We start from the raw sequence: 26738 nt of genomic DNA, 5'->3' as shown, positions 1-26738 counted from the left end.
CTGGGGACATGTTTCAGTAGAATGAGCTAGGAGTTGGGAAACTACCAGTTAGCTTTTGCCACCTAACAAACCACTCCAAGACTCAGTGGCTCAAAACAACAAACATATTATTTCTCACAGTTCTATGGCTTGGCTGTTCTGATCTGAGTTGAATGTAGCTGATACTGGATGGTATAAGATGACAAATTTGCTTATTCACAAATTTGAGCTCTCAACTGAGATTACTGGGGCCAGTTAGGGCCGTTTTCCTTATGATGTCTCTTCCTCCAGGAGTCTAGCTTGGGCTTGCTCAGGATGGCGGCAAAGGGATTCCCAGTGACAGCAGGGCAAGCCCCAGTGTACAAGCACTTGTAAGCCTACCCTTGCATTGCAATTGCCAATGTCCAATGGGACAAAGCAAACTATAGCCAAGCCCAAGTGTAGGTTTGTAGAGATAGACCCCATCTCTTAGTGGGAGAAGCATCAAAGTCACATTGCAAGGAGCCCTGCAAAGAGCAATGGTACAAATTTGCAATCTACCAAGAGCCCTTCAGGAATTATAATCCTGTACACCTGAAAATTATGTAATACTATTGACCAATGTTACCCCAATACAGTTATTTTTTCTTTTTAACAATTTTTTTTATTGATAATTTGAGAAAAAGACAGAAAGAGAGAGAAGAGACAGACATGGATTTGTTACTCCACTTGTTTATTTGTTCATTGATTGGTTCTTGTATGGGCCACAACCCTGGCACATTGGGACAACACTCTAACCAACTGAGCAACCTGGTCAGGGTCCAATGTTACACCAATACATTTAGTAATAAAAATGTAAAGATGATGTGGTGAGTGACAGTATGAGAAAGGGGAGCCAGAAGGAAGGAGACCGGGAACAGAAGGTTGGAGGCCAAGAGCAGGATTAGGGGAGCAGAAAGCTTTCCGACCCTGTACTATCTTCCCACAGCAAGCTCTAGTAATTCGAGATGGAGAGAAGATGCAGATTAATGTAGAAAATGTGGTGGTGGGAGACCTGGTAGAAGTGAAGGGTGGAGACCGAATCCCCGCTGACATCCGGCTCATCTCTGCACAGGGATGTAAGGTGAGGCGATGTGGGAAGCTAGGGGAGGGAGAGCCAAGCATGGCCTTGAGGCACTGCGGTGACCTGGGCTCAGTGAAAGAAAGTACAATCTTATTATTCAGAACCTTGAGAAGTTACAAAGTGCAGATTTGAGGTTAGAGACAAGAAGGTGCTGATGTGTAAATTTGTGTTTCTCTCTGCACATCAATAATGATGAGTTGGTGGCAGATATAGCTGTGTCATCTTTATAAATAAATCTTTTTTCCTCGTGCTCACCTTATGACTCCTTCCCATCTCAGGTGGACAACTCATCCTTGACGGGAGAGTCAAATCCCCAAACCCGCTCCCCTGATTTCACCCATGAGAACCCTCTGGAGACCAGAAACATGTGCTTCTTCTCCACCAACTGTGTGGAAGGTGAATATTGCATTATAAGTATCCTCGATTCAAAAGCAGAGATTGAAAGAATTCAGGAAGTCTCTATCTTCTAAAGGTAGTAGGGTAGGTAACAGATGGCAAGTAGTCTAGGCTCTCCATTATTCATGAGCTGTGTGACCTTGGTAAAAGGTCAAAGCCATCACCTTCACATTTGTACAATGATGATGCTAAAAGTCGCTACCCTGTAGATTTTTATGTGGATTAAAGGAATAATACATAAAATGCTTCACACAAGACCTAACACATTGTAAGCGGCCTATGATTATTCTAGGTGGTGAATAGACTATGTTCTGTGAACTGGAAATAGCACAGAAAGGAGGAAAATAATTCACCCGTCCTAGGTAATTCTTCTCCTGAGGTAAGCCCTATCTTCTTACTATTCAGAAAGAGGATATGGGCATTGGAAATTTGAGTTCCCAGAGGTTCCATTCACACTTCAGCTTTGCTCCTAGTATCTCTGGCCAAAGTGGTAACAATGGACTCAATACTATGATGTCAACTTCACCTTTTCCCCTTAAGGAGGTCTGCATGACTCAATGGACACACTTTAAAGTCATTATTCATACTGAAGAATCAATGCTTGGGTATCTAAGAAATAGCTATTTTTATCAATGGAATGCTTAGTATGTGTCAAGTGCTACAGATAACTCTGATTCTCAGAATACTATAGAATAGACATTATCCCTATTTTACACATGAAAGACTAAGGTTTAAAGAAAGTAAATGCAGTACCCAACAGCGCAACTCAACAGAAAAGAGAGGGTCAAGGATTCTAAAGCAAGTTCCAGACCCTCCTTGGGAATAAAGCTTGCTAATGACCTATCTGGTAATAAAGTTAGTTTATTTGGAATTAACTTATAAGATAAAGTAACCTTAAGGCAAAAAAAATTCAACTGGAAAGTAAAAAAATAGATCAAAATGAATTTTTAAAAAATTTGATTGAACACAGAGATGCAAGTTAGCATTCCCCACAAATTTTAGGAAGAAATTTCGTCAAATTTCTCCTTCCAAAGTAAATTTTTCATCAGCAAAGTATATGCATCAGATAAGAGGGGAAGTGGGTGGTGGCATTCCTCCTGAGAAACGAGCATCTGGCTAGAATAGAGGAGCTCTAGGAGGAGACCAGAGGGATCCAAGATGTGGCCAAGAGGCTGGAGCTCGGTTGAAGGAGCTCTTGACTGTTCAGTTGAGGGGTTTCTGTGCAATCTGCACACTAGTAGCATAGCTTTAACCTTGACCCCGGACCTTTGCCCCTCTGCTTTCATCTCTGTGGACTCTGACAGGGCTGCTTGTACAGAGATCGCTCTTTGGGTTCTCATGCATCTGCATGGAGGCCCAAGCTGTAGCTCTGGCATTATATAGAAGGCTACAATGGGATATAGAAGGCTTGACCTTGTTACCCTTCCCTACGGTTGCCATCAACCCACCCTGTCTCTAGACACAGTGAGATTAGTTATTAAACCCGTTCTCTCCAAGCATGGGGGAACAAACCATAGCACAAGGAATGAAAATGAAGAACTAGACTAAACTCTGAACTAGCCTATAGATATAGGTGAAAGAGATATAGGTGACACCCTGCTCTATTCCCCCCAAAAATATAAACCCTTTGAGCACCTCTCAATTATTTTAGTATTTTCCTGTCACAAAGCTCAATGAATGCCTCTGGCAACCAGTCTGAAACGCATGTGGAGAGTACCTCTGACTGGGAACTTTCCAGAACCTGCACCTAACACTGACCTGACCTGTCTGCTGTCTGAACAGGACCCTGTTCTGAGACTCATCCAGCTGACGGGACTTTGGAAATATATGACAGATGTCGTGGGAGCGGCCAGATTAGAGCTGCCCCTGCTAATTACACATGTGACTTTATGTCTGCCCTTCTAGAGACCCCGAATTCATCTAAATGAAGAAAGGGATTAAACTAATATTCGAGTGCCTACTATGTACCCAACCCTCTTCTAGGCTCTTTTAGAAACATTTATTCCTCACAGCTTTGTAGGTGCTTCCATCCCATCTTAAAGGCGAGGAAACCTGCATCTCACAGCATCTAAGTAACTTGCCCCAGGGCACACAGCGGGAACATTAGGAAGTTGAAATTTCGTCCCTGAGTCTTTCTGATTCTAAAACAAGTACTATTTCCATAATATGTTGCTTTTCTGGACAGTTCTAGCTGTGACTTTAATGGTAGGAATTTCAGCCATTGTGGTAAAGCAGGAAGAATTGTTTTGAGTTAAGAACCTTGCAGGCCCCTCACTTCAAGCCATGCAGGGGAGTGGTCTGCAGCAGGTGTGTGTAAAGCCAAACATGACGTCCCAGCTCCCCTTCTGATTGGGGCAGTGCTGGCGGAGGGAAGAGCACAGAAGCCTAGCTGCGATGGCCTATCCTACCCAGCAGGGGTCAGGCTGGCTCCAGCCAGCAAAGCAGGGAGGGGGCTCAGGTCAGAGCGGGGGGGGGGGGGGGGGGGGGGGGGCTCCTCACCTCAACACGATTGACGTTTGGGCGGAATAATTCACTGTATGGGGAGAAGAGGCCTGTCCTGGGATAGCAGGATGGTTAGCAGCACCCTTGCCCTCTACCCACGAGATGCCGGTAGCAACGCCCTCCCACTCAGTTGTGACATTGTCTCTAGACATTGTCGAATGTCTTCTGAGGGACAAATGGCCCCCAATTGAGAATCAATGGGTCAGAAGATAAGAAAATACTGGAACAAAGATAGGACTCTAGCAGATGAGTGACCGCTATTTCTGGGGATCTGGAAACTTTCAGTTACTGAGGGCATACTAAGAAACATATAGACAATAGAAGACATTTAAATTAAGTGTAATGTAGACCTTCCTGACAGTGAAGACAATCAGGCAATAAGATTGGGTATCTCTGTGAAATCTCACACCTGCTGCAGACCACTCCCCTGCATGGCTTCAAGTGAGGGGCCTGCAAGGTTCTTAACTCAAAACAATTCTTCCTGCTTTACCACAATGGCTGAAATTCCTATCATTAAAGGAATTAATATATATATATTAGATTAGGAGACCCTTATTTGTAGAAGCTAAATATGAGGAGAATAGAACATGATGACTTCTCAGTGGTTCTGGAGTTTCCACCTTGTGTTTGACCACTGCCAGCTTTTGTATTAACCAAATCTAATATCCTTCCCAACTGAGACTCCCCGCTTCATCCACAGGCACAGCCCGGGGCATCGTGGTTTCCACAGGAGACGCCACAATGATGGGCCGCATTGCCACCCTGGCCTCAAGCCTGAGAGTTGGCAAGACCCCCATTGCTATAGAGATTGAACACTTTATTCAGATGATCACCTCACTGGCCGTCTTCCTTGGTGTCGCTTTCTTCGCGCTCTCCATTTTCTTGGGCTATGGCTGGCTGGAGGCTGTCATTTTCCTTATTGGCATCATTGTGGCCAATGTCCCTGAGGGGCTGCTGGCCACTGTCACTGTGAGTAGCTCGGGTAGAGGGTGGCCTCAGGGCAGACAAACCACTAGTATCTCTTTCATTGTCTAACCTCTCAAGTACAGCGTACCCCTGACGTATATACAGATGTCAAATCATTTAGCTTCCAAATTACTTTTATTTGCCCTCACCATATTTTCTGGTGCATTCTTTTCTTCTCAATGAGAAAGGAAGTGAGTTGCATTGCAGAAAACATTAGATTATACATCTCGTGGAGTGAATTCCAGTCCTGGCTGGGGAACTTGTCCAAATCACTCACTTCCAGGCCTCAATCTATTCCTCAGTTAATAAAGGGAGATTAATTTAGAATCGTGGAATCTTATTGGAGAGGATTCCAAAGCCCATATAAATTCAACTTTCCAGTCAATGCTGACTATCTTGCACAAAGTCCTTGGGAGATGATGGTCATTTCTAGTCATGGGAAGCCCACCCCTTTTTATTCTTTGTTCATTTCATTGTTGGGCTGCTCTACTTTGATTGCATTGTGTTGAACAGAACTGTGTTTGGTCTCAGTTTTCCCAGCTGATGAAATACAAAATAAGTCAATCCTCTCTCTCCTACAAACCACCCTTTAGATTTTTGACAGTAACCATTATGTTCCCTCAAACTCTCCAGGTAGGCGGTGAAATAATAATCCCGTTTCCCTTAGCCATATGACACGGTCTTTGGGACCCTGGTCTTGTTGATCACTTGTTTAGGGTATGCTTTATCTTACTAAAATAAAAATGAGTGTACTACTCAGGGTGTGGTTGGACTAGCACAAAAACATTGGGACTAGGAAGAAACCAAGATGGCAGCATAGGTAAACACCGGAAATTGCTGCCTCGCACAACCACTTCAAAAATACAACTAAAAAACAAAACGGACATCATCTAGAACCACAGGAAGGCTGGCTGAGTGGAAATTCTACAATTAGAAGGAAAGAGAAAAGCACACTGAGACTCAGAGGAGGTGCGGAAGTAAAGTGCAGAGGTATGGAGGCGCACGTGGAAAGGGCTGGCAACTGAGGACACGGTTGTCTTTTTCAATCAGGAGGGAGTCTCAAGCTCCCAACTGCTCTGAACTCCAGTTCCAGGCAAGTCTCTGGGGAACGAGACTCATACGGGGAGAGACTGGACTGTCTGGCATGGGTCGGAACTCGAGGGCGACTTTCTCTCAGAGGTGCTTGCAGCTATTACTGGGACACTGAGATGCAGGGCCTCTTAGGGTAGGACTGAGGATCTGCCATAGCTGTTTGCTCCGCCCTGTTGATTCCCTGAGACCCCGCCCCACCCAAGCTGTGTGCAGAGGCTTTTGCATATGAATGACCTGGCCCTTTGCAACATGAAAATTACCTAACAAACTGCAGCTGGGTCAGAGAGACCCAGAACTTCCAAAAGAAGGCCCAAGGCCCCACAGCAGCTTGCATTGCTTCACAGCTGGGCCTCATCTGGGCACCTCCAAATCCCAAACAAAGAAGAGGAATCTGCAGATCTCTCCATAGCTCCTGCTGGGTAGCCTCAGGCAGAGGCTAAATTAGCACCTCCTGCCGAAACCGGTTTGACTCAGTGGATAGAGCGTCGGCCTGTGGACTGAAAGGTCCCAGGTTTGATTCCGGTCAGGGGCATGTACTTGGGTTGTGGCCAGATCCCCAGGAGGAGATGTGTAGGAGGCAGCTGATCGATGTTTCTCTCTCATCGATGTTTCTAACTCTCTCTCTCCCTTTCTCTCTGTGAAAAATCAATAAAATATTTTTAAAAAATAAATAAATTAGCACCTCCTTAGAGATCCAACAGCCAGTGTACCCAGTGGTCAGAATGGGACCATCCAGATTACAACTCCTCAGATCAATAAGGGACACACTCAGGGGGCAGACTCAGTGAGCACCAAAGCCCCACTGAAACAAGTCTTGCCCCAGAAGGGTGTCTCCAGCACAGAAGTTCTCCCACTGTAGATACAGCTGATTTGCACAGCCAATTGGCCTGGAGGTCAATTCCTCCCAGTGATACCTATAACAATCAAGGCTTAACTACAACAAGACTGTGCACAAAAGCCCACAAATGGGTGCACCAAGAGTGTCCACCTCAGGTAATTGGGGAGGCTGAGTCACTGGGCCCTATAGGACACCTAGCACACAAAGCCACTCTATCAACACAGGGAAGCATAAAAAATGTGGAGACAAAGAAGCAGGTCACAAATGACAGAAATGGAGGAAAGCAAACTACTGGATATAGAGTTGAAAACCACGTTTATAAGGTTATTCAAGAATTCTCTAGAAACCGCTGATAAACTTAGTGAGACCCTCAAGAAATCTAGTAAGACCCTTGAGGATATGAACAAGGACCAACTAGAAATTAAGCATACACTTACTGAAATAAAGAATATTATACAGACTTCCAACAGCAGACTAGAGGATCACAAAAATCAATTCAAAGATTTGAAATATGAAGAAGCAAAAATCACCCAACCAGAAAAACAAAAAGAAAAAAGAATCCAAAAGTATGAAGATAGTGTAAGGAGCCTCTGGGACAACTTCAAGTGTACCCACATCCGAATTATGGGGTGCCAGATGAAGAGAGAGAGCAAGATATTGAAAACCTATTGGAAGAAATAATGGCAGAAAACTTCCCCTACATGGTGAAAGAAATAGACTTACAAGTCCAGGAAGCACAGAGAACCCCAAACAAAAGGAATCCAAAGAGGACCACACCAAGACACATCATAATTAAAATGCCAAGAGCAAAAGACAAAGAGAGAATCTTAAAAGCAGCAAGAGAAAGAAAATCAGTTACCTACAAGGGAGTACCCATACGACTGTCAGCTGATTTCTCAACAGAAACTTTGCAGGCCAGAAGGGAATGGCAAGAAATATTCAAAGTGATGAATACCAAGAACCTATAACCAAGATTACTTTACCCAGCAAAGCTATCATTCAGAATTGAAGGCCAGATAAAGAGCTTCACAGATAAGAAAAAGCTAAAGGAGTTCATCACCACCAAACCAGTATTATATGAAATGCTGAAAGGTATCCTTTAAGAAGAGGAAGAAGAAGAAAAAGGTAAAGATACAAATTATGAACAAATACACATCTATCAACAAGTGAATCTAAAAATCAAGTGAATAATCTAATGAACAGAATAAACTGGTGAATATAATAGAATCAGGGGCATAGAAAGGGAGAGGACTGACTATTCTCGGGGGGTAAAGGGGTGTGGGGGTGCGGGAAGAGACTGGACAAAAATCGTACACCTATGGATGAAGACAGTGGGGGGGGGCGGTAAGGGCAGAGGGTAGGGTGGGAACCTGGTGGAGGGGAGCTCTAAAATTCAATGGAAAAAATATCAGGTGAAGATTAACAAAAAAAAATTCTTTTTAGTGCTGCAATATTTCTCAATTTCATCATTTTCCCATTTTTTTAAAAAAAAATAAATTGGTACACCCATACACACACATTCCATACATAGCATCTTATTCCACAATAAAAGATTAGCTAATGTGGGCCTTGGAAAGAATAAACTTGAAAAAGAGGTGTGGCCTGAACTTGAATGAAAAAGAGGCTGCTGGGTAGAAAGATGAAAGGATCATGGGGGAGTGGGATATATCAGGGAAAATCAGATCATCCTTCTCTAGAATGCCTGGTAAAGGAATACACTCTGGTTTTAAAACTCTGCCTTGAAGCCCAAACCAAAATCACTTTCCTAATTTCCTTTCCTGTAGCCATAGATGGAGGGTTTTTGTTTGTTTGTTTTTTTAACTAGATAGGAAATTAGTACAAAAAATTAAATTAGCGAAAAACAAATCAGATTTCCAAAACATGATGTGGTGTGAGTAGCCAATATCTCCTCTCCACTTGTTCTCTTGACTTTTCATGGCCTTAGGTGTGTCTGACCCTGACAGCCCAGCGCATGGCGAAGAAGAACTGCCTGGTGAAGAACCTGGAGGCGGTGGAGACCCTGGGCTCCACCTCCACCATCTGCTCTGACAAGACGGGCACCCTCACCCAGAACCGTATGACCGTCGCCCACTTGTGGTTCGATAAGACCGTCTATGAGTCCGACACGAGTGAAGAACGGCTTGGTGACTAGTGGCATCGGTGGGCCAAGAGTGAAAGGGTTGGGGGGAATGTGATGAGTGAGCTGAGAGGGAATGGTGAGTTCCGACAAAGAGAAGACAGCTGGAAGGCGAGTGAGAGAAGGAAGGCGCGGATGAAAGATGTCTCTGTGAAGTTGTGGGGTACAGACAGGATGGAAATTTAAACTCCCCTCTCCCTTACTCACGTCTGTTCTTTCTCCCCAGCACATACATTTGACAAGAGCTCTGATACCTGGCCTATCCTGGCCCAAATCGCTGGCCTCTGCAACCGGGCTGACTTTAAGGCTAATCAGGAGGACGTTCCGATAGCTAAGGTGTCAGGCCCCAGCGGGTGGAGGGTACCTTAGTGTCCAGGGTATAACCCACCCTCTCCCCCCAAAAGATCTCTTTCCTGGTCCTCAGTGATTTCCCCAGGCACCCCCTCCCCACCGGCCCCTCTCCTTGTCCCCGGGGCTTATATAGAAACCCCCTTCTGACAGCGGACCACAGCAGGGGACGCTTCTGAGTCGGCCCTCCTCAAGTTCATCGAGCAGTCCTACAGCTCCGTGAAGGAGATGAGAGAGAAAAGCCCCAAGGTGGCAGAGATCCCCTTTAATTCTACCAACAAGTACCAGGTACAGAACCCACGAAAGTAGGAGAATGATTGGCGAGGGGGGCATATTTTGGGGGGAAACGAGTTTTGTCTTCCGCCTCACCTCTGAGCAGTAGGATAGAGAGGGCGGACAGCCAGCATCCCAACTAGGAAGAAGGCTCACCTCAAGGAAAGGTAACAAGCAGGTGAAGGGAGCAGCAGGCGATAAAAGGGAGAGGTGCTGAGCCCTAAGCAGAGTTGGAGACCCCACTCCCTGTGAAAAGAGTGAGTCATCAAAGGCTCTCTTGAGGCTGGAGGCGGGAGGGGGTGGGGGGAGTCACGTGACAGTCCCTGCAGCTGTCAGGAGGCATCTCTCTGACTACTGCTGCCCTGCTGGCCAGCAGAATAGGCTGGGTGTACCAGAAACTCCCCAGAGGCGCCAGATTTCATTAGTCACCTTTTTATTTTTTTCATTCCATGCCCACAGTTCTAGTGGCTGCATCGGGTAAGCGGGTAAGCCATCAGGGGTCTCCAGCGTGTTTGTGAGTTTCATTTCCCAGGAGCAATTTGTCCGCTATCCAGGGAGGAGTGGCAAGGGAGGAGAAGTGCCAAGTGAGGGGCACTGGTGGCATTAACCACACACTCCATGAGAGGACAGGGAAACCCGTATTTCTTCCCCACGTTGGAATCCTGGCACACTTTGAAGTCTGGAAGGTTGGGAGTGGTGGCATTGCCAGGACGGGAACTCTACCAGCTAAGGTTTGAGTTCTGTGGGACAATTGTGATCTGCTCAGGAGAGTGGGGTTCTCTAAGTTCACGCACGACTGTAAAGGTCAGGCATTCGGGTGCGGTAACAGAACAAAAAGGAGACTCCCGAAGCCAGTGCTGTATTTGTGTCTTAAAGTGCACGTAATCGTCAATAGCCAAGATATGAAAGCAACCCAAGTGCCCATTAATGGACGACTGGATAAAAACATTGTGGTTTAAGAAAATGTGGTGGTACATATAGATAATGGAATGTTACCTGGCCCCCCAAAAAGAATGAAGTCTTACCACGTGTGACAGCATGGATGGACCTAGAGCAGTGATGGCGAACCTATGACACACGTGTCAGAGGTGACACACGAACTCATTTTTTTGGTTGATTTTTCTTTGTTAAATGGCATTTAAATATATAAAATAAATATCAAAAATATAAGTCTTTGTTTTACTATGGTTGCAAATATCAAAAAATTTCTATATGTGACACAGCACCAGAGTTAAGTTAGGGTTTTTCAAAATGCTGACATGCCGAGCTCAAAAGGTTTGCCATCACTGACCTAGAGGGTACTATGCTAAGGGAAATAAGTCAGTCAGAGAAAAACAAATACCATATGATTTCACTTATATTTGGAATCTAACGAATAAAATAAACAAAATTGAAACAGACTGATGGTTACCAGAGGAGAGGAGATTTAGAGGGCTGAGTGAAAAAGGTGAAGGATTAAGAAGTACATTGAGAGTTACAAAATACTCAAAGCACAGGGAATATAATCAATAATATTTTAATAACTATGTATGGTGCCAGGTGGGTACTAGACTTATTGGGGAGAACACTGTGTTAAGTATAGGATTGCTCGGCCGGCCTCGCTCAATGGTTGAGCATCAACCTATGAACCAGGCAGTCACGGTTCGATTCCTGGTCGGGGCACATGCCCAGGTTGTGGGCTCGATCCCCAGCGTGTGGTGTGCAGGAGGCAGCCAGTCAGTGATTCTCTCTCATCATTGATGTTTCTTCCTCTCTCTCCCTTTCTCCTCCTCTCTGAAATCAATAAAATATATATATTTTTAAAAGATTATAGGATCGTCTAACCACTCTGCTGTATACTTGAAACTAATACCAAATAATATATTTTTTTTAATATATATTTTATTGATTTTTTACAGAGAGGAAGGGAGAGAGAAATAGAGAGCCAGAAACATCGATGAGAGAGAAACATCGATCAGCTGCCTCCTGCACATCTCCCACTGGGGATGCGCCCGCAACCCAGGTACATGCCCTTGGCCGGAATCGAACCCGGGACCTTTCAGTCCACAGGCCGACGCTCTATCCACTGAGCCAAACCGGTTTCGGCCCAAATAATATTTTTTAAATGATAAAAATAAGAGCAGAAATTCGTGTATAAACATTTTTAAATCATAAGAAAATATTTTTTTTTTTTTTCCCATTCCCTCTGGGCTTTCTTCCTCCCTCTTTGAATGAGGGACTTCCTTCCCTTTATTCTGTAAATGTGTACCTTTTGCCACTCCCAGCTCCCTTGTCTTATGGAAGTGTGACTGCTGCCACTCCCAGCTCCATTATATTATGGAAATATACCCTTTTGTAGCTCTGTAGCCCTGTGCTTCTTCCATGGACCCCTGGATTTTTTAAATTTCTTAAACCTGCCTATTTCACCCCTAAAAACTCCTTTCACTCCTTTTTACATTCTAATGATGACCATAACAATGTGATAAGACTTTTATATACATTATCTCAAGTAACTCTCACAAATCATTATTCATTGGGTATTAATACACCACTGAGAAGGTCGTGGAATAAAGTGTAGAGATCTTTGAAGCCCATAGTAGCAGGATGGGTTTATGTTCTTGGTATGCCAGCATTGCCCTCAAATGTTTTTTCTCTACACTGCTGGAAGTGAGATAGATTAAATGCCCTCTTTACTCTTCACTGTGGCTTCCTGATAATTAACCTTCCTTCTTTAACCTCTCAATCTCTGTCCCTAAAACAACACAAAACAACAAACAATAACAAAGCACATAAAGTGTCTTGAAAGAACATGTCATAGGACTGTACTACAAATTACTCTTTACTTCAGGCATCCTGCATCTTCCAATTTCTTCATTCACTGAAGATTTAAGGACCTGACTATTCTCTCTTCACCTCTACTATTATAGTAAACTAGAGGCCCAGTGCACAAAAATTGTGCACTCGGGGGTACGGGGTCCCTCAGCCCAGCCTGTGCCCTCTTACAGTCTGGGACCCTCAGGGGTGACCACTTGCTGGCTTAGGCCTGCTCCCCGGGGGATTGGGCCTAAGATGGCAATCAGACATCCCTCTGGCAGCCCGGCAGCCCTCGAGGGATGTCCACTTGCCAACAGGGAGCAGACCTAAGCTGCAGTCAGACATCCTTAGTGCTGCTGAGGAGGCAGGAGAGGCTCCCACCACCACTGCTGTACTGGCAGCCATAAGCCTAGCTTGTGGCTGAACAGAGCTCCCCGCTGTGAGAGCGCACTGACCACCAGAGGGCAGCTCCTGCATTGAGCATCTGCCCCCTAGTGGTCAGTGTGTGTCATAGTGACCAGTCATTCCCAGCCTTTCTGCTGTTAGGGTCAGTTTGCATATTACCCTTTTACTATATAGGATAGAGGCCTGGTGCACGGGTGGGAGCCGGCTGGTGCCGGGAGCCGGTCCATCCTTGCTGTTTCAAGGGACCTGGCATATATGGCATACTGTTCTTAATATGTTTGCTCACCTCTCCCAAGAAAATATTTTCTTAAAAAAAAAAAAACACCGCCAAAACTGGTTTGGCTCGGTGGATAGAGCGTCGGCCTGCGGACTGAAAGGTCCCAGGTTCGATTCCAGTCAAGGGCATGTACCTGGGTTGTGGGCACATCCCCAGTAGGAGATGTGCAGGAGGCAACTGATCGATGTTTCTAACTCTCTATCTCTCTTCCTTCCTCTCTGTAAAAAATCAATAAAATATATTTTTTTAAAAATAATAAAATAATAATAATAATAATAATAATAAAACACATGGAATAGTGCTGGCGCCCAGAGAACATATACTAAAATTGGAACAATACAGAGAAGATTATTGTGGTCCCGATAACATGCAGATTAGTTCATCATTCCGTATTTTTATATGTGAAACTTGCTTAAGAGGGTAGTTCTTAAAGGTTTTCATCACAAAGAATATTCATTAAAAAAATTCATAACCGAAAATAATAAAATAACAAAAGCTAGATAGATTCTAAAAGCCCAATTATCAATATTTTCACAATGAACACCGAACAAGTAAGAGTTAAAGAACTAGATCCATCACTTTTTGTCTCAACGGGCTTTTAGTCGGTGTAATCAGATACGTCTTTTAGGCTCAAACTGCAAACTTATTTCCACTTTTGTCTGACATTTAGTGGCCTCACTAACCAGACAGGAATTCTGTGCTAGACAGGCCTGATTAAAGCCTTTGACCAGAAAGAATTGGGTGCCTCTCCCTCTGTATGGTTCAGAATAAAAGCAAAACACAGCCACATTTGTTGGAATGTCCAATGAAATAGCAGCGCTACCCAAAATGACTACGTTAGTGCTTTCTCTGAGCTATTGAATATCAAACAGCAAAACCCTCCCCCGTGATGTGCCCGTGTGCTCAGCCAGCCGCCAGCACACAGCTCTGGCGCGCTTTGCAGGGGCCTGCTTGCCGGAGGTACCAGGAAAGCTCTCTGGCTACGTTCACTCCCTGCAGACAGCTGCCTTCGCTAGCTTGCTCGTGGGGTAGTTGGAGGCCCCAGTGTGCAAGGTATTTCTTAGCCTGCGGTCCCTTTCCCTCCCTGAGATAGAAATGAAAGAAAAAAGGTTCTCTGTTCTCATATTTCCAGATTATTTTTCCCATATTTTCATCTGCAATTTCTATCAAGATGTGATTTTTCTGTGACCAAGTTAACAGCTACCGTAGGCCTTGCTGTCACCCCCACTCATCTCCAATAAATAGCCTGCACAGATGTATTCAGCACTCAGAACGTTAAGCTTTTTAAACGTTTGCAGCTTCTGCTTAAATAAGGCAAGGTGTTTCCTCTCAACTGCTCAAGCGTATTCTCAGTATCACCGAACCGGTTTTTTGAAAGTTCCAATGGACCGACTTTGCCCAGGCTGCACACGCAGGCTTCCCCCTCGCTTACCCTTTGGGCAGTGCAGCCTGGCCTCTCTGCACCAGCTCATGTCCTATCCATGTGCTAATTTTGCTACCCAACAGGCTGTGTAGCAGGAATTTCCTGTGGATCCTAACAGGAACCCCACAGAGAGTTCCTTTGCACAGATCAGAGATCAAGGGAAAATGCAAAACCAAAGTTGACCTGATTTCTCTCTCCTCCTTGTGTGTTGTTCCTCTGGTTTCCTTCATGAATATGCCCTTCTCTCCCCCCACTAGCCATACTGACCCTGACCCTCACCCCCCACGGCCCACCCACACCATCCAGCCCCTCTCAGGGGACTTTCTCATGATTTTAGGAGAGAGTGGAGAGGGGACTAGAATGAGTAACCTATTTTTGAATTGTGTTTCAGAGTTTTTAAAGGTTTTTTTTGCAAATATTAACTATCATACAAACTCAGTGAAGTAGGCACTGCCGATCCTTTTGCATTTTATCAAAAAACACTAAGGTTTTGAGAAGTCAAATGGGTTGACCTGAGGCCATGAGGCATCCAGCCAGCTCAGGACACAAGTCTTTGGGCCCTAAGCTTTCTCTCCTGCCCGCTCTGGCCAGCCCACCACTTCTCTCCAGCCCTCCAGGCAGAGAGGAAGCAGGGAAAGTGAGGCACCAGCTTCTGCCCTAAGCCTCCAGTGGGGCTGAGAAGACAGAGATCCTTGTGCCAACAAAACCTGCTGGAGGTTCCGGGACAGGGGGAGGGGTGGGCTGGCCCTGGGTGGAGGAAGGGCTGCATTCGGAGGATATAAAACTGGTTGCCTGTCTGTTTTGCCCTCAGAAACCTTTCTCTTGCTCTTTTGCCCCCACCCTGCTCTCCTGTCCCACCAGTGCTTCCTCTCCTCTCCTAGATGTCCATCCACCTTCGGGAAGACAGTTCCCAGGCCCACGTGCTGCTGATGAAGGGGGCTCCTGAGAGGATCTTGGAGTTTTGCTCTAGTTACGTTCTGAATGGGCAGGAGTACCCACTGGACAGTGACATGAAAGAAGCCTTCCAAAGTGCCTACATGGAACTGGGAGGTCTGGGGGAACGCGTGCTAGGTGAGGGGGCTGGGGGACAGCACCCTTGCAAGAATGGCATCGAAGTGATTCTGATTCATGGGGTGCAAAATCTAGGATGTTGGGGTGAGCGGGATGGGGACATACATCGCTAGTGACTACTGGTCCCTTGTGTCTCTCTCCAGGGTTCTGCTACTTGAACCTGCCTAACACTTTCTCCAAGGGATTCAAGTTTAACACAGATGAAATCAACTTCCCCATGTCCAACCTTTGCTTCGTGGGGCTGATATCCATGATCGACCCTCCCCGCGCGGCAGTGCCCGATGCACTGAGCAAGTGTCGCAGCGCAGGGATCAAGGTAAAGCTCCAGCGCCCCAGAAGCCACACCTGTCCCCGATCGGGACAGCAGTAGAAGGCCTTGCACAGAGTTGGTTCTTAATAATACCGCTCTCATGGGTTTCTGTTTCCTTCAGCCTAGAATGTTTTCTCCTTAAGAGACTAAATGTCCTCTATGGTTAGACTCCTGTCTTTCATGGAACATTAGAATCCTCAAGAGAACTTTAAAGATCTGATGCCCAGGCCACATCCCCGACCCATGACATTAGACACTCTCAGGGTGAGACCCAGGCATCTGCATTTTTAAAAAACTTGCCCAGAGAGTCCAGTGTGCCGAGAGGTTTGAGAACCAGTGTCCTAGGACGGTGCTCCTACCTGATATGCTGGATCCCAGACTTGGAAGAGGGCAGGTTGCAGTGGGGGGCAGGGGGCACATTGAAGGTGTTTAAGGAGAGCTAGCTGCTATCTGTTAGAGCTGGCTTTACCTTAGACCCTTGACTGTTGGCAGTTGGTTTGGAGGCAGCCTGGGCCAAGCTAAGTTCAAGGATTGGCCATAGAGGAGTGAGAGCCAAGGAATGGGTGTAGAAAATTATGTTGAGTGAATCCCCTAATTACTAAAAGATGTCTGGGGGTGATCGAGTTCTTTGTAGAGACAGCATTATTATAACCCATCTACATAGGCCAACCGGGTCATCCTGATATTCCCCAATGGTTCTATGCGCTGCCATAGCATATTGTGGGAGCCACGTGGAGAGGGGCTTCGTTTGCATTTCCGAGCTGTGAAGTGGGCTGCTAGAGTGAGGAATAACGCGGTGGATGTGCCTACAATTCATCTCATCTGGGAGTTCGTGGATCTCTGCAGCAAGAAGTAACAATTGTGCCCACGGGTGGGGAGGCCCGAACTGGAGACAAAGGCCCGAGGCAGAATGAGGCTGGCCTAGAGCGGGCAGGGGCCTCTGCTTTCTGGGCCACGGCTCGCTCTGCACACGGGCTCACAGGTCTTGTAATTTCTTGCTCCTTCTGGACCCTACGCCGACAGGAACTTGGCAGTCTTGGTGGGGAGTTTGAATCCTCCCTTGCCTTACAGGGAAGGGAAAGGCTTGCCATGACCACACGTAGTGGACACATGGGGGGTTGTCCCACAGGGAAGAGCCTTTCAGGGTCCACTCTGTCACGGGGTCAATGAGGAACTGATGGACAGCACTCGGCTGCTGGAAGAGGGCGGGTGACATCGGCAGGGCAGCAGCGTTTTACAAGAAGTGACTGTGGAACTGGTATTTCCCAGGTAGAGCCATGAGCTCGGGTCTTTGAAATAACCGATTTATAAAAAAAAAAAAAAAAACCACGAAAATAAAAATATCTATTTGCCACTACCTGAGGCTCTCGGGAGCGTGGAGCGACTCTGCCCACGCGCTGAGCCTGGCCTCCTCTACAGACTGCAGCAGAGCGGTGAGGCCGGCAGCAGCGCTGCCAACCCTGGAGCGCGCCTCTCAGATGCATGCGAGCCGGGGGAAGCGGGTACAAGAGGGCAGCTTGCAGGACTGCGTGGGGACATCAGAGGCCCAGTCAGTAGGAAGAAGTTAGCAATGAAATTCTTTTCATACTTGACAAATTCCAGAGACTGCCAGATGCCCTTTACCTTGAAGGGAGCCATTCTCTGCAGAACTGCGCTTCTATTGTCTGCGCGCATCTCCACTCGCTGTGAAACTGCGTCCTGGGAACTGGCTCTCGGGGTGCCTGGCATGGAGGTGGTACTGCCAGGAGCTGCTACAGAACCGTCCATTTGAATGTCAGTCTGGGCTAGGGACCAGGGATGTACCTGGACGATACCACACCTGGCCTATAGGTCTCAGGTCACTATTGATGAGCCACTGGGAAGCTCAGGGCACTGTAAGCCCAAAAGGCACCGCTGAGGGCTCAGTCTGAACACGTCTGGAATCTTCTAATCTTCTGTGCAGGTCCTCCCAGACCCTCACCTTATCCCACCCCCACAGGCCGAGCCTGGTGAGGGTCCAGTCCCCACAAGGGAGCCAGGGTGCTTGAAACCAGTGGTGTGGCTAACAGCTCACAGTGTGACCTTCCTCCGGCTCTGGAATCCCAGCTTAGCCACACTCTCTTCTTCCAGCCAGCCCGGGGTGCCGGTATGGAACGATGAGGGCTCCAAGGAAAACTAAAAGGCTTCTCTCCACTTTCTGAACGTAGATAGCCTGGCTTTTCCAGGACCTCTGCTCCGGAAGCAGTTGGATAGTTCAGTCACAGTCAGATAGTGTTCCCTCTTCCTCCCTCGGAGCCTGAAAACCCGGGTTCTAGGGAACTATGGGCACTGGTGCCCAGGAAGCAGCCATTCCTTCATTCCCTTTTTTTAAAATATATATTTTTATTGATTTCAGAGAGGAAGGAAGAGGGAGCGAGAGATAGAAACATCAATGATGAGAATCAATGATTGGCTGTCTCCTGCACGCCCCCACTGGCGATCGAGCCCGCAAACCGGGCATGTGCCGTTGACTGAAATCAAACCCGGGACCCTTCAGTTCGCAGGCCAATGCTCCATCATCCACCAAGCCAAACGGGCTAGGGCAGTGATGGCGAACCTATGACACGTGTGTCAGAGGTGACACCCGAACTCATTTTTTTGGTTGATTTTTCTTTGTTAAATGGCATTTAAATATATAAAATAAATATCAGAAATATAAGTCTTTGTTTTACTATGGTTGCAAATATCAAAAAATTTCTATATGTGACACGGCACCAGAGTTAAGTTAGGGTTTTTCAAAATGCTGACACGCCGAGCTCAAAAGGTTCGCCATCACTGGGCTAGGGCCATTCCTTCATTGCTTGATTTGATCGTTGTTCGTTGCTGGATTACTATGTGTTAGGCAGCGCGCTAAGGCAGGACACTTCACAAGGAGGCAGAGATACGGCCCCACCCTCACAGAGCTCTCAAGCAGCGTGGGGGAGAGACGTGTGAGCAATCGTCCAGGGTAAGCAGAGAATGCTAGGGAAGCACGGAGCACGGACCCCTGACCTTTGGGAAGGAATGGGGCCCGGGTGGTAACAGCTATGCAAGAAGGGCTGAAATTTAGGAGCACGGGGAGGCAGCGGGGAAAAGGGAGGAAGGCGTGAGACTCCGAATGCACCTGGGCCTTGATGGAACTTCGCTCGGCAGGTGGAATATTCCAGATGTTCCTTTATTACCGTTCGTTCTATGTGTAGGGGTTTCTGTCTTTGAGCTTAAAGAAGCAGAATAGCTTCTGAAGCAATTAACTGAAATTCTGAATATAGCAATATGCCTCAGTCTCTGACTTCCTCCTAGAAAGCCTAGTACCCAATTGCCTTACGTTGTATGACCTGATGATCCTGGCCCACCCCCAAGGGTTGACGCGAGCGTTCTTGGGAATGAGCTCCTGAAAGCAGTGATCCGTGAGCTCGCAGAGAGGACGGTGAGGGACCCAGGACCTCCCGGAAGACGGTTCCACTCCTCTGCTCTCCCTTCCCAACACAGGTGATTATGGTGACGGGGGATCATCCCATCACAGCCAAGGCCATTGCCAAGGGTGTGGGCATCATCTCAGAAGGTAATGAGACCGAAGAGGACATTGCTGACCGGCTCAAGATCCCTGTCGACCAGGTCAATAGCAGGTGAGACTCCTGAAGAACTCACATCTGCCACGTCTTCCCCTCTCACCAGCCTGCCCCACCCAGATCCCACTCACTACCGTTCCTGAAGGGCCCAGCAGCAGGTCGGAAGGGCAGGGTCTACATAGTGCAAAGTTAAGTGTAATAGGGAAACGGCCACGTGGGTTTCAGAAGACGTGGAACAAAGACCGAGACAGAGAAAGGGGAGGGGTGGTTGGGAAAGCGGGGAGGGGACGGCACGTGTCCGTCTGGGAACAGTGGATGGCTGGGGGCCACTGAGGAGGCTGGGCTGAAAGGAAAAACAAGGGGGTTATAGTAAAAGTTGGTTAAGGGGCAACTGGTGAATTCTCAGCACTCTGAACTGACCTTTTAAAATTCTTTTTGCACCCTGGCCGGTGTGCCTCGGTTGGTTGGAGCGCCGTCCCAAGCACTGAAAGGTTGTGGGTTCGATTCCCAGTTGGGGGCACGTACGGGAACCGATCCATGTTTCTCTCATACACAGATGTCTCTCTCTCTCTCCCTTCCCCTCTCTTTAAAATCAGTAATAAATAAATAATCACACAAACAAACCCATATCCTCCAGTGAGGATTAAAAGCAAAACATAATTTAAAAATAAAATAAATTCTTTTTTGCTCAGGGATGCCAAAGCCATTGTGGTGCACGGCTCAAAACTAAAGGATCTGAACTCAGAACAGCTTGACCATATCCTCCAAAACCACACGGAGATTGTGTTTGCTCGGACCTCCCCACAGCAGAAGCTCATCATTGTAGAGGGATGTCAGAGGCTGGTAAGGAGACAGAGGAGCGGGGGGATCTGCAGACATAGCGTGGCATGGCCCACGACACCAAGCAGAGCAGTGCCTGCGGGGCCCGCGGACACGCCAGAGTATCCCCTCTTGAACCTCGGAGATGGGCAGCAGTTTGCAGGCTCCCTGCGAGGGTTTTTCCCCCTGAGAGTTTCAATATGTTAGGAGGAACAGGAGAAGGAAGGGCGACGAGGCCTGCCTCAAGCATGATTACATCAAGAAACGGGGGATGATGAAATCAAACTGATTTGGGGAACTGGTCTTGAATCTGACAGTAATTCTTTCGCTCCCTCTGTGCTTCTCCCAGGGCGCCATCGTGGCGGTGACGGGCGACGGGGTGAACGACTCCCCGGCGCTGAAGAAGGCGGACATCGGCATCGCCATGGGCATCGCGGGCTCCGACGTCTCTAAGCAGGCAGCCGACATGATCCTGCTGGACGACAACTTCGCCTCCATCGTCACGGGCGTGGAGGAGGGTGAGGAAGCAGAGTTGGGACTTGACCCTCAGACTCATGTGGGAGTTGGTGTGCGGTGCTCTCATTCCCATCGTCCATCATCCAACTTGGATGATGCTGTAGAGATTGGGGGAAATCTATTATATTTAAAATCATTTTTCTTGAAATATTAATGCTTATTGCATGTCAATGGCTAATTATTTTGTATCTACAATCTGGTAATAGGTTTCATTTGTATATTGTAAAAAAAAAAAGACTGGGGAAAATCACTGTAAGACAAAATTTTGCAAACTAGATTCAGTTGGTACTTATAGACCATTATAATCAGGAGCCCTTTTTAAAAATATATATATTTTAAAATATATATTTTATTGATTTCTTACAGAGAGGAAGGGAGAGGGATAGAGAGTTAGAAACATCGATGAGAGAGAAACATCGATCAGCTGCCTCCTGCACACCTCCTATTGGGGATGTGCCCACAACCAAGGTACATGACCTTGACCGGAATCGAACCTGGGACCTTTCAGTCCACAGGCTGATGCTCTATCCACTGAGCCAAACCGGTTACAGCAGGAGCCCCCCTTTTTTTTTTATTAGATTAGAGGAAAGGCCAGATTATTTAGGAAGATTAGGACTGTACTGTAGTATCTTCTTTCTTTCATATATACATATATATTTCATATATATAATTGATTTCAGAGAGGAAAGGAGAGGGAGAGAGAGAGAGAGAAACATCAATGATGAAAGAGAGAATCATTGATTGGCTTCATCCTGTACACCCTACACTGGGGATCGAGCCCGAAACCCAGGCATGTGCCCTGACAAGGAATTGAACCATGAACTTCTGATTCATAGGTCGACGCTCAACCATTGAGCCATGCCAGCCGGGCTGTAGTATCTTCTTTCTTCTCTCATGGAGATTCAAGCAGGTCCACAATAAATTCCAAGACATAGCCATCTCCCTGGACTACTTCATGCTCCATAATGTCAGGAGGGCCTCATAGGGACCTATTCCATGAATGATTTTGACATATTAAGATCAATTGGAGCCTGATCTATAAATTGATTGCATGAGCCAAACTTATTACCTATTTCCCAGAGAATTCTGAAGACAATACCCACTGGTAAATGAGAATTCCAGAATTCTGATTCCCAGGCTTCCTGCTTTCTGCCTGGAGCTATCTTACTAAAACTAACATAATAGGACAGTCCACATAATAGGAATAGCTATCGTTTTATTGAGACCTCAGGTGATCCAGACATTGTCCAATATTTTATATTCAGTTCAATACATTTTTTTGAGCACCCACCATAGTTGTACCAGGTACTATTCTAGATGCTGGGGACGCAACAGTGAGGAAAGAGAAGACTCACATTCCTGTTCTCGTGTCATTTCATTTCTAGCAGAACAAGACAGACAGTAAATTGTAGAGTAAAGGACGCTAAGTGCAATGAAAACAAGAAAGCAGGAGTCCCGGTAGAGATGACAGTTTTTGAAAGGGTCATCAGGGAAGAAATCAAACCATCTTACAAGGCAGAAGGCGAGGGGCAACCAAAGTCACAAGCCAGTTATGGCAGAAAATGAGATCAGAACCTAAGCCCAGGTTCTTTCAACTTTGGCCTTAATCTTCTCACCACTTTTATATTGGGGTTCACAAGCGCCTCTACGTATTAACCAGGCCCAACCCTGCTTAATAAGCCACGTTGAATCCAAGAACAAAGAGTGCATAGATATGGCGTGTTAAGAAACCCTGGCTATAATTAATAGTCACACAATTTAGAAACAGAGTTCAGACCACCGAGGCCTAGGACCTCCAGACACTTTCATGGGTCGTGACACTGCCTTATAGGTCTCTCTGTCCAGGAGCTGGTCTGTGGGAGGTGTGTCCTCTCTATTCTTCTCACAGAAGGTTGACCATTCTCCCCAGGCCGCCTGATCTTTGACAACCTGAAGAAATCCATCGCATACACCCTGACCAGCAACATCCCTGAGATCACGCCCTTCCTGTTCTTCATCATCCTCAGCATCCCCCTGCCTCTAGGCACCATCACCATCCTCTGCATAGACCTGGGCACTGACATGGTAAGGACCAAACCGGGACCCGGCTGCAGAATTCCTGTGAGACGGACTGAGCAGTAGGAGGACTCTGTGTCCAGGGACAGGGACCAAGCTGGAATGACTTTTGTGTTTCCTTCTGAATTTTGTGTCTCCCTGTTACTCCCACCCTCCATTCTCCAGGTCCCTGCTATCTCTTTGGCTTATGAGACAGCTGAAAGTGACATCATGAAGAGGGTTCCGCGGAATCCAAAGACTGATAAACTGGTGAACGACCGTCTCATCGGCATGGCCTATGGACAAATTGGTGCGGCCGGAGCGCGGGGGAAGGGAGTGGGGAATGTTTGCACCTGTCTGGTCATTGCAGCCATCTCAGTTTGGAAGTCAGTTTGTTCTTAACCACAAACTGTGTTAGGCTCTGGGAATACAAGAGATCATTGATCTATGGTCTGCCCTTGACTTAAAGCCCAGCCAGGAAGGGACAAATATATATAAGATGATAGCATCTTTCCAAGGGCCAAAAAAAATGAGCATAGACAGGAGTACAAAAGCAAGCAGGCTCACCAATCATGAGGATTGTCAGACATTTTATGAAGGAAACAGGACTTAAACTTGATGCTGAAAGATAGGGCTTAGATTAAGTGCAGTTAAGTGGGGCGGGGGGCAGGGAAGAAGAGAGGAGAAATTCACATGGTCTGGTTGTTGAAGGGTAAATAAGCCAGTTTATTCCTGATAAAGGAGTAGTGGAAAATAAGGCTATAGGCAATTGGTCCAGGTTTGAAGTACATTTGAAAACCATTAGATGTCTTTGTTCTTGAGTTGCCAGGTGCAGTAGGGTGTTTCAGGAGTAGAATGAGGGGTGGACAGGGAAGAGATTGAGGACAGGGGAACCTGGCTCAGAGAAAGGCTTCAAAAGGCAGACCTTGGAAGGGGTCCATCCCAACATCTAAAGGAGGAAACACACAGAAAAAGTAGAGCTGTAGGAGCCAGACCTATGTTTGAATCCCCATTTTACCACTTCCTGCATGACCCTGGACAATGACTGAATCATTTTTGTGCTTTTGTTTTCCACTTAAGAGATGTAAATAATAGTTCAGACTTGTGAAGAGCAATGTCCAGGGCATCTGCACAGTGCACAGCTGGTCCAAGCGTGGGGAATTCAGGTTTTGTGTAAGGGAGAGGCAAGGGCCTGATGAGAGAGACAAGACGAGACGAGAGGAGAGGAGAGGAGAGGAGAGGAGAGGAGAGGAGAGGAGGGGAGGGGAGGGGAGGGGAGGGGAGGGGAGGGGAGGGGAGGGAAGGGGAGGGGAGGACTTTGTGAGTGTTCTAATGTCAGAGAAAATGGAGAGGGAGGAGTCCAGCCCTTACTCATTGGGGAGAGGGAAGAAATTTTCTCGAAGGTCCTTTTAGATTTTAAGATTGCATGATTGAAAGATGACTAGGTGAGACCTCAGAAACACACATCGGGCCTTGGAGGCCAGTCCAACAGAAATGATGGGATCAGATCATTGCTGGAAGCATCCTCAGCATTACAGCTCCACACACACCAACCCAGCTAGAAGCAAGTCCCAGCCACCACCCCTTCTAAGGTCTGTCTTTTAAAGTCTTTCTCTGAGCCAGGTTCCCCTGTTCTGTGATTCTACCACTCACAGGGATGATTCAGGCTGTGGCTGGATTCTTTACGTACTTTGTGATTCTGGCTGAAAATGGTTTTAAGCCTATTGATCTGCTGGGCATCCGCATCGACTGGGAAAATCGATACTTCAATGATCTGGAGGACAGCTATGGACAGCAGTGGGTGAGTAAGAGGGGTAGGGTAGTAGTGACTAGGAAGAGTGAAGAAGTGACAGGGGCCCTGGCTGGTGTGGCTCAGTTGGTTGAGCATTCTCCCATCACCAAAAGATTGCCAGTTCAATTCCCAGTCAGGGCACATGCCCATGCAGACAGGAGGCAGCTGATGGAAGTTTTGATGTTCCGCTCTCACATCAATGTCTCTCTCTTTCTCTTTCTCTCTCTCTCTCGCTCTCTCTCTCTCTCTCTCTCTCACTCTCTCTCTCCATCTCCCTTCCTCTCTCTCTAAAAATCGATAAAAACTCTTTTTTAAAAAGAGAAGTGACAGGGAAGACTGGGTTTATCAAATTTTTGAAGAGTGGGAAAATGGAGGAAGTAGATAGAGTTGATGCCTTATCTCTAGTCCTAGATGAGTATTGTAACTTTCAACCTCATTCTCTAATCATGTCAGCAAATATTCTTCTCTTTGTTTACATGACTTCATTTGTGTTCATTCCTACTGTCTGTTGTCTGTCCTTACCTTCCTGTATCTTTTGGCTTTCTGGAAGTCTTCTTTGCTTTGTCAACTTTTGAGGTCTGATTTCTGTTTTTCTATCTTCTAAGCATCATTACCCAGTAATGAGTGCTGGGTCCTTTGTCTCCTGTTACGCTCTCTCTCTCGATGGGAGCTCAAATAATATAATTTCAAATCCTAAAACCCATTTTCTTTGTATATCCCTTCTTTGCCATTCTAAATTTTTTTTAGAGAGAGGAAGGGAAAAAGAGAGAGAGGGAGAGAGAGAGAGAAACATCAATTTGTTGTTCCATTTATTTATGCATTCATTGGTTGATTCTTGCTTGTACCCTGACTGGGAGTCGAACCCGCAACCTTGGCAGATCAGTATGACGCTCTAAGCAACTGAGCTCTCTGGCAGGACTCATTCTAAACTTTTTAAACTTATAGGATTCCTCTCTGTAGTAGTCTTTTCTAACACTCAAGATGAATGAGACCCAAACTGAAGCCCTAAACCAACACTATGTGTTTAAGAATTTTAGTAAGCATGATTTTTTTTTATCTGTGAATACTTCTGTCCCAAGTTCTAAGACAGTGGGAGATGTGACACCAGTTATTGCTAGAACCTTGGTACCATAGAGCACACATAGGCTACTATCATCATACTATAAATGAGGACACTGAGCTGGGAAAGACTTAGTGACTTGCTCAGAGTCCTACTGTGAATCCTAGAAGAATTGGACTAGAATTCTGGATTGATTCCTGCCTGATACTTTCCTACTTCACCATAGTACCTCCAACCAAGTGAATTGCAAGTTTCTCAAAAGTATATTAAAATCTGGGGTGTTGCCCTAGCTGGTTTGGCTCAGTGGCTAGAGTGTCAGCCTGCGAACTGAAAGGTCCCAGGTTCGATTCTGGTCAAGGGCACATGCCCAGGCTGTGGGGTTGATCCCACCATGGGGCATGCAGGAGGCAGCCGATCAATGATTCTCTCTCATCATTGATGTTTCTATCTCCCTCTCCCTCTCCCTTCCTCTCTGAAATCAATAAAAATATATTTTTTTAAAATCTGGGGTGTTGAAAAGATTCCCCTCACACACAGTGAGCCTCATGAGGTCATCAGATACCAGTGTTTCCAGCTGCCAACACTGCTCCAGAGTCAGTGATCCCCTGAGTCCCCATTGTCCATATCACCTCGATCCCCAGCTCAAGCCCTTGTTAGTTTTATGTCTTTTTAAAAATATATTTTTAGCCCTAGCCGGTTTGGCTCGGTGGATAGAGCGCCAGCCTGCGGACTGAAAGGTCCCAGGTTCGATTCTGGTCAAGGGCATGTACCTTGGTTGCGGGCACATCCCCAGTCGGGGGTGTGCAGGAGGCAGCTGATCGATGTTTCTCTCTCATCGATGTTTCTAACTATCTTTCTCCTTTCCTCTCTGTAAAAAATCAATAAAATATATTAAATAAATAAATATATATATATTTTTATTGATTTCAGAGAGAAAAGGAAAGGAAGAGAGAGAGAGAAACATCAATGGTGAGAGAGAATCATTGATCGGCTGCCTCTTGTACACCCCCTACTCGGGATTGAGCCCGCAATCAGAGCA

At 46.4% G+C, this 26738-nt stretch overlaps 1 protein-coding gene and 1 pseudogene across 1 annotated transcript in view; both read left to right on the top strand.

Moving 5' to 3' along the window:
• Positions 1–26738, top strand: part of ATP1A4 (ATPase Na+/K+ transporting subunit alpha 4) — a 37474-nt gene that overhangs the window by 4905 nt on the left and 5831 nt on the right. Inside the window, exons 5-18 of the mRNA XM_070397495.1 lie at positions 947–1081; positions 1360–1477; positions 4680–4948; positions 8821–9019; positions 9239–9348; positions 9514–9648; positions 15413–15602; positions 15746–15918; positions 19399–19535; positions 20171–20321; positions 20647–20815; positions 22723–22877; positions 23034–23157; positions 24503–24648. Of these exons, the coding sequence (XP_070253596.1) occupies positions 947–1081; positions 1360–1477; positions 4680–4948; positions 8821–9019; positions 9239–9348; positions 9514–9648; positions 15413–15602; positions 15746–15918; positions 19399–19535; positions 20171–20321; positions 20647–20815; positions 22723–22877; positions 23034–23157; positions 24503–24648 (2211 nt within the window). The remainder of the gene's footprint in view (positions 1–946; positions 1082–1359; positions 1478–4679; positions 4949–8820; positions 9020–9238; positions 9349–9513; positions 9649–15412; positions 15603–15745; positions 15919–19398; positions 19536–20170; positions 20322–20646; positions 20816–22722; positions 22878–23033; positions 23158–24502; positions 24649–26738) is intronic.
• LOC138996561 (U6 spliceosomal RNA) lies at positions 13407–13505 on the top strand (annotated as a pseudogene).

Source organism: Myotis yumanensis, unplaced genomic scaffold (assembly GCF_028538775.1).
Source record: "Myotis yumanensis isolate MYYU_CA2020_CCGP unplaced genomic scaffold, mMyoYum1.0.hap1 SCAF_17, whole genome shotgun sequence".
Classification (NCBI taxonomy): Eukaryota; Metazoa; Chordata; class Mammalia; order Chiroptera; family Vespertilionidae; genus Myotis; species Myotis yumanensis.
This window is presented reverse-complemented; position numbering and strand designations above follow the sequence as displayed.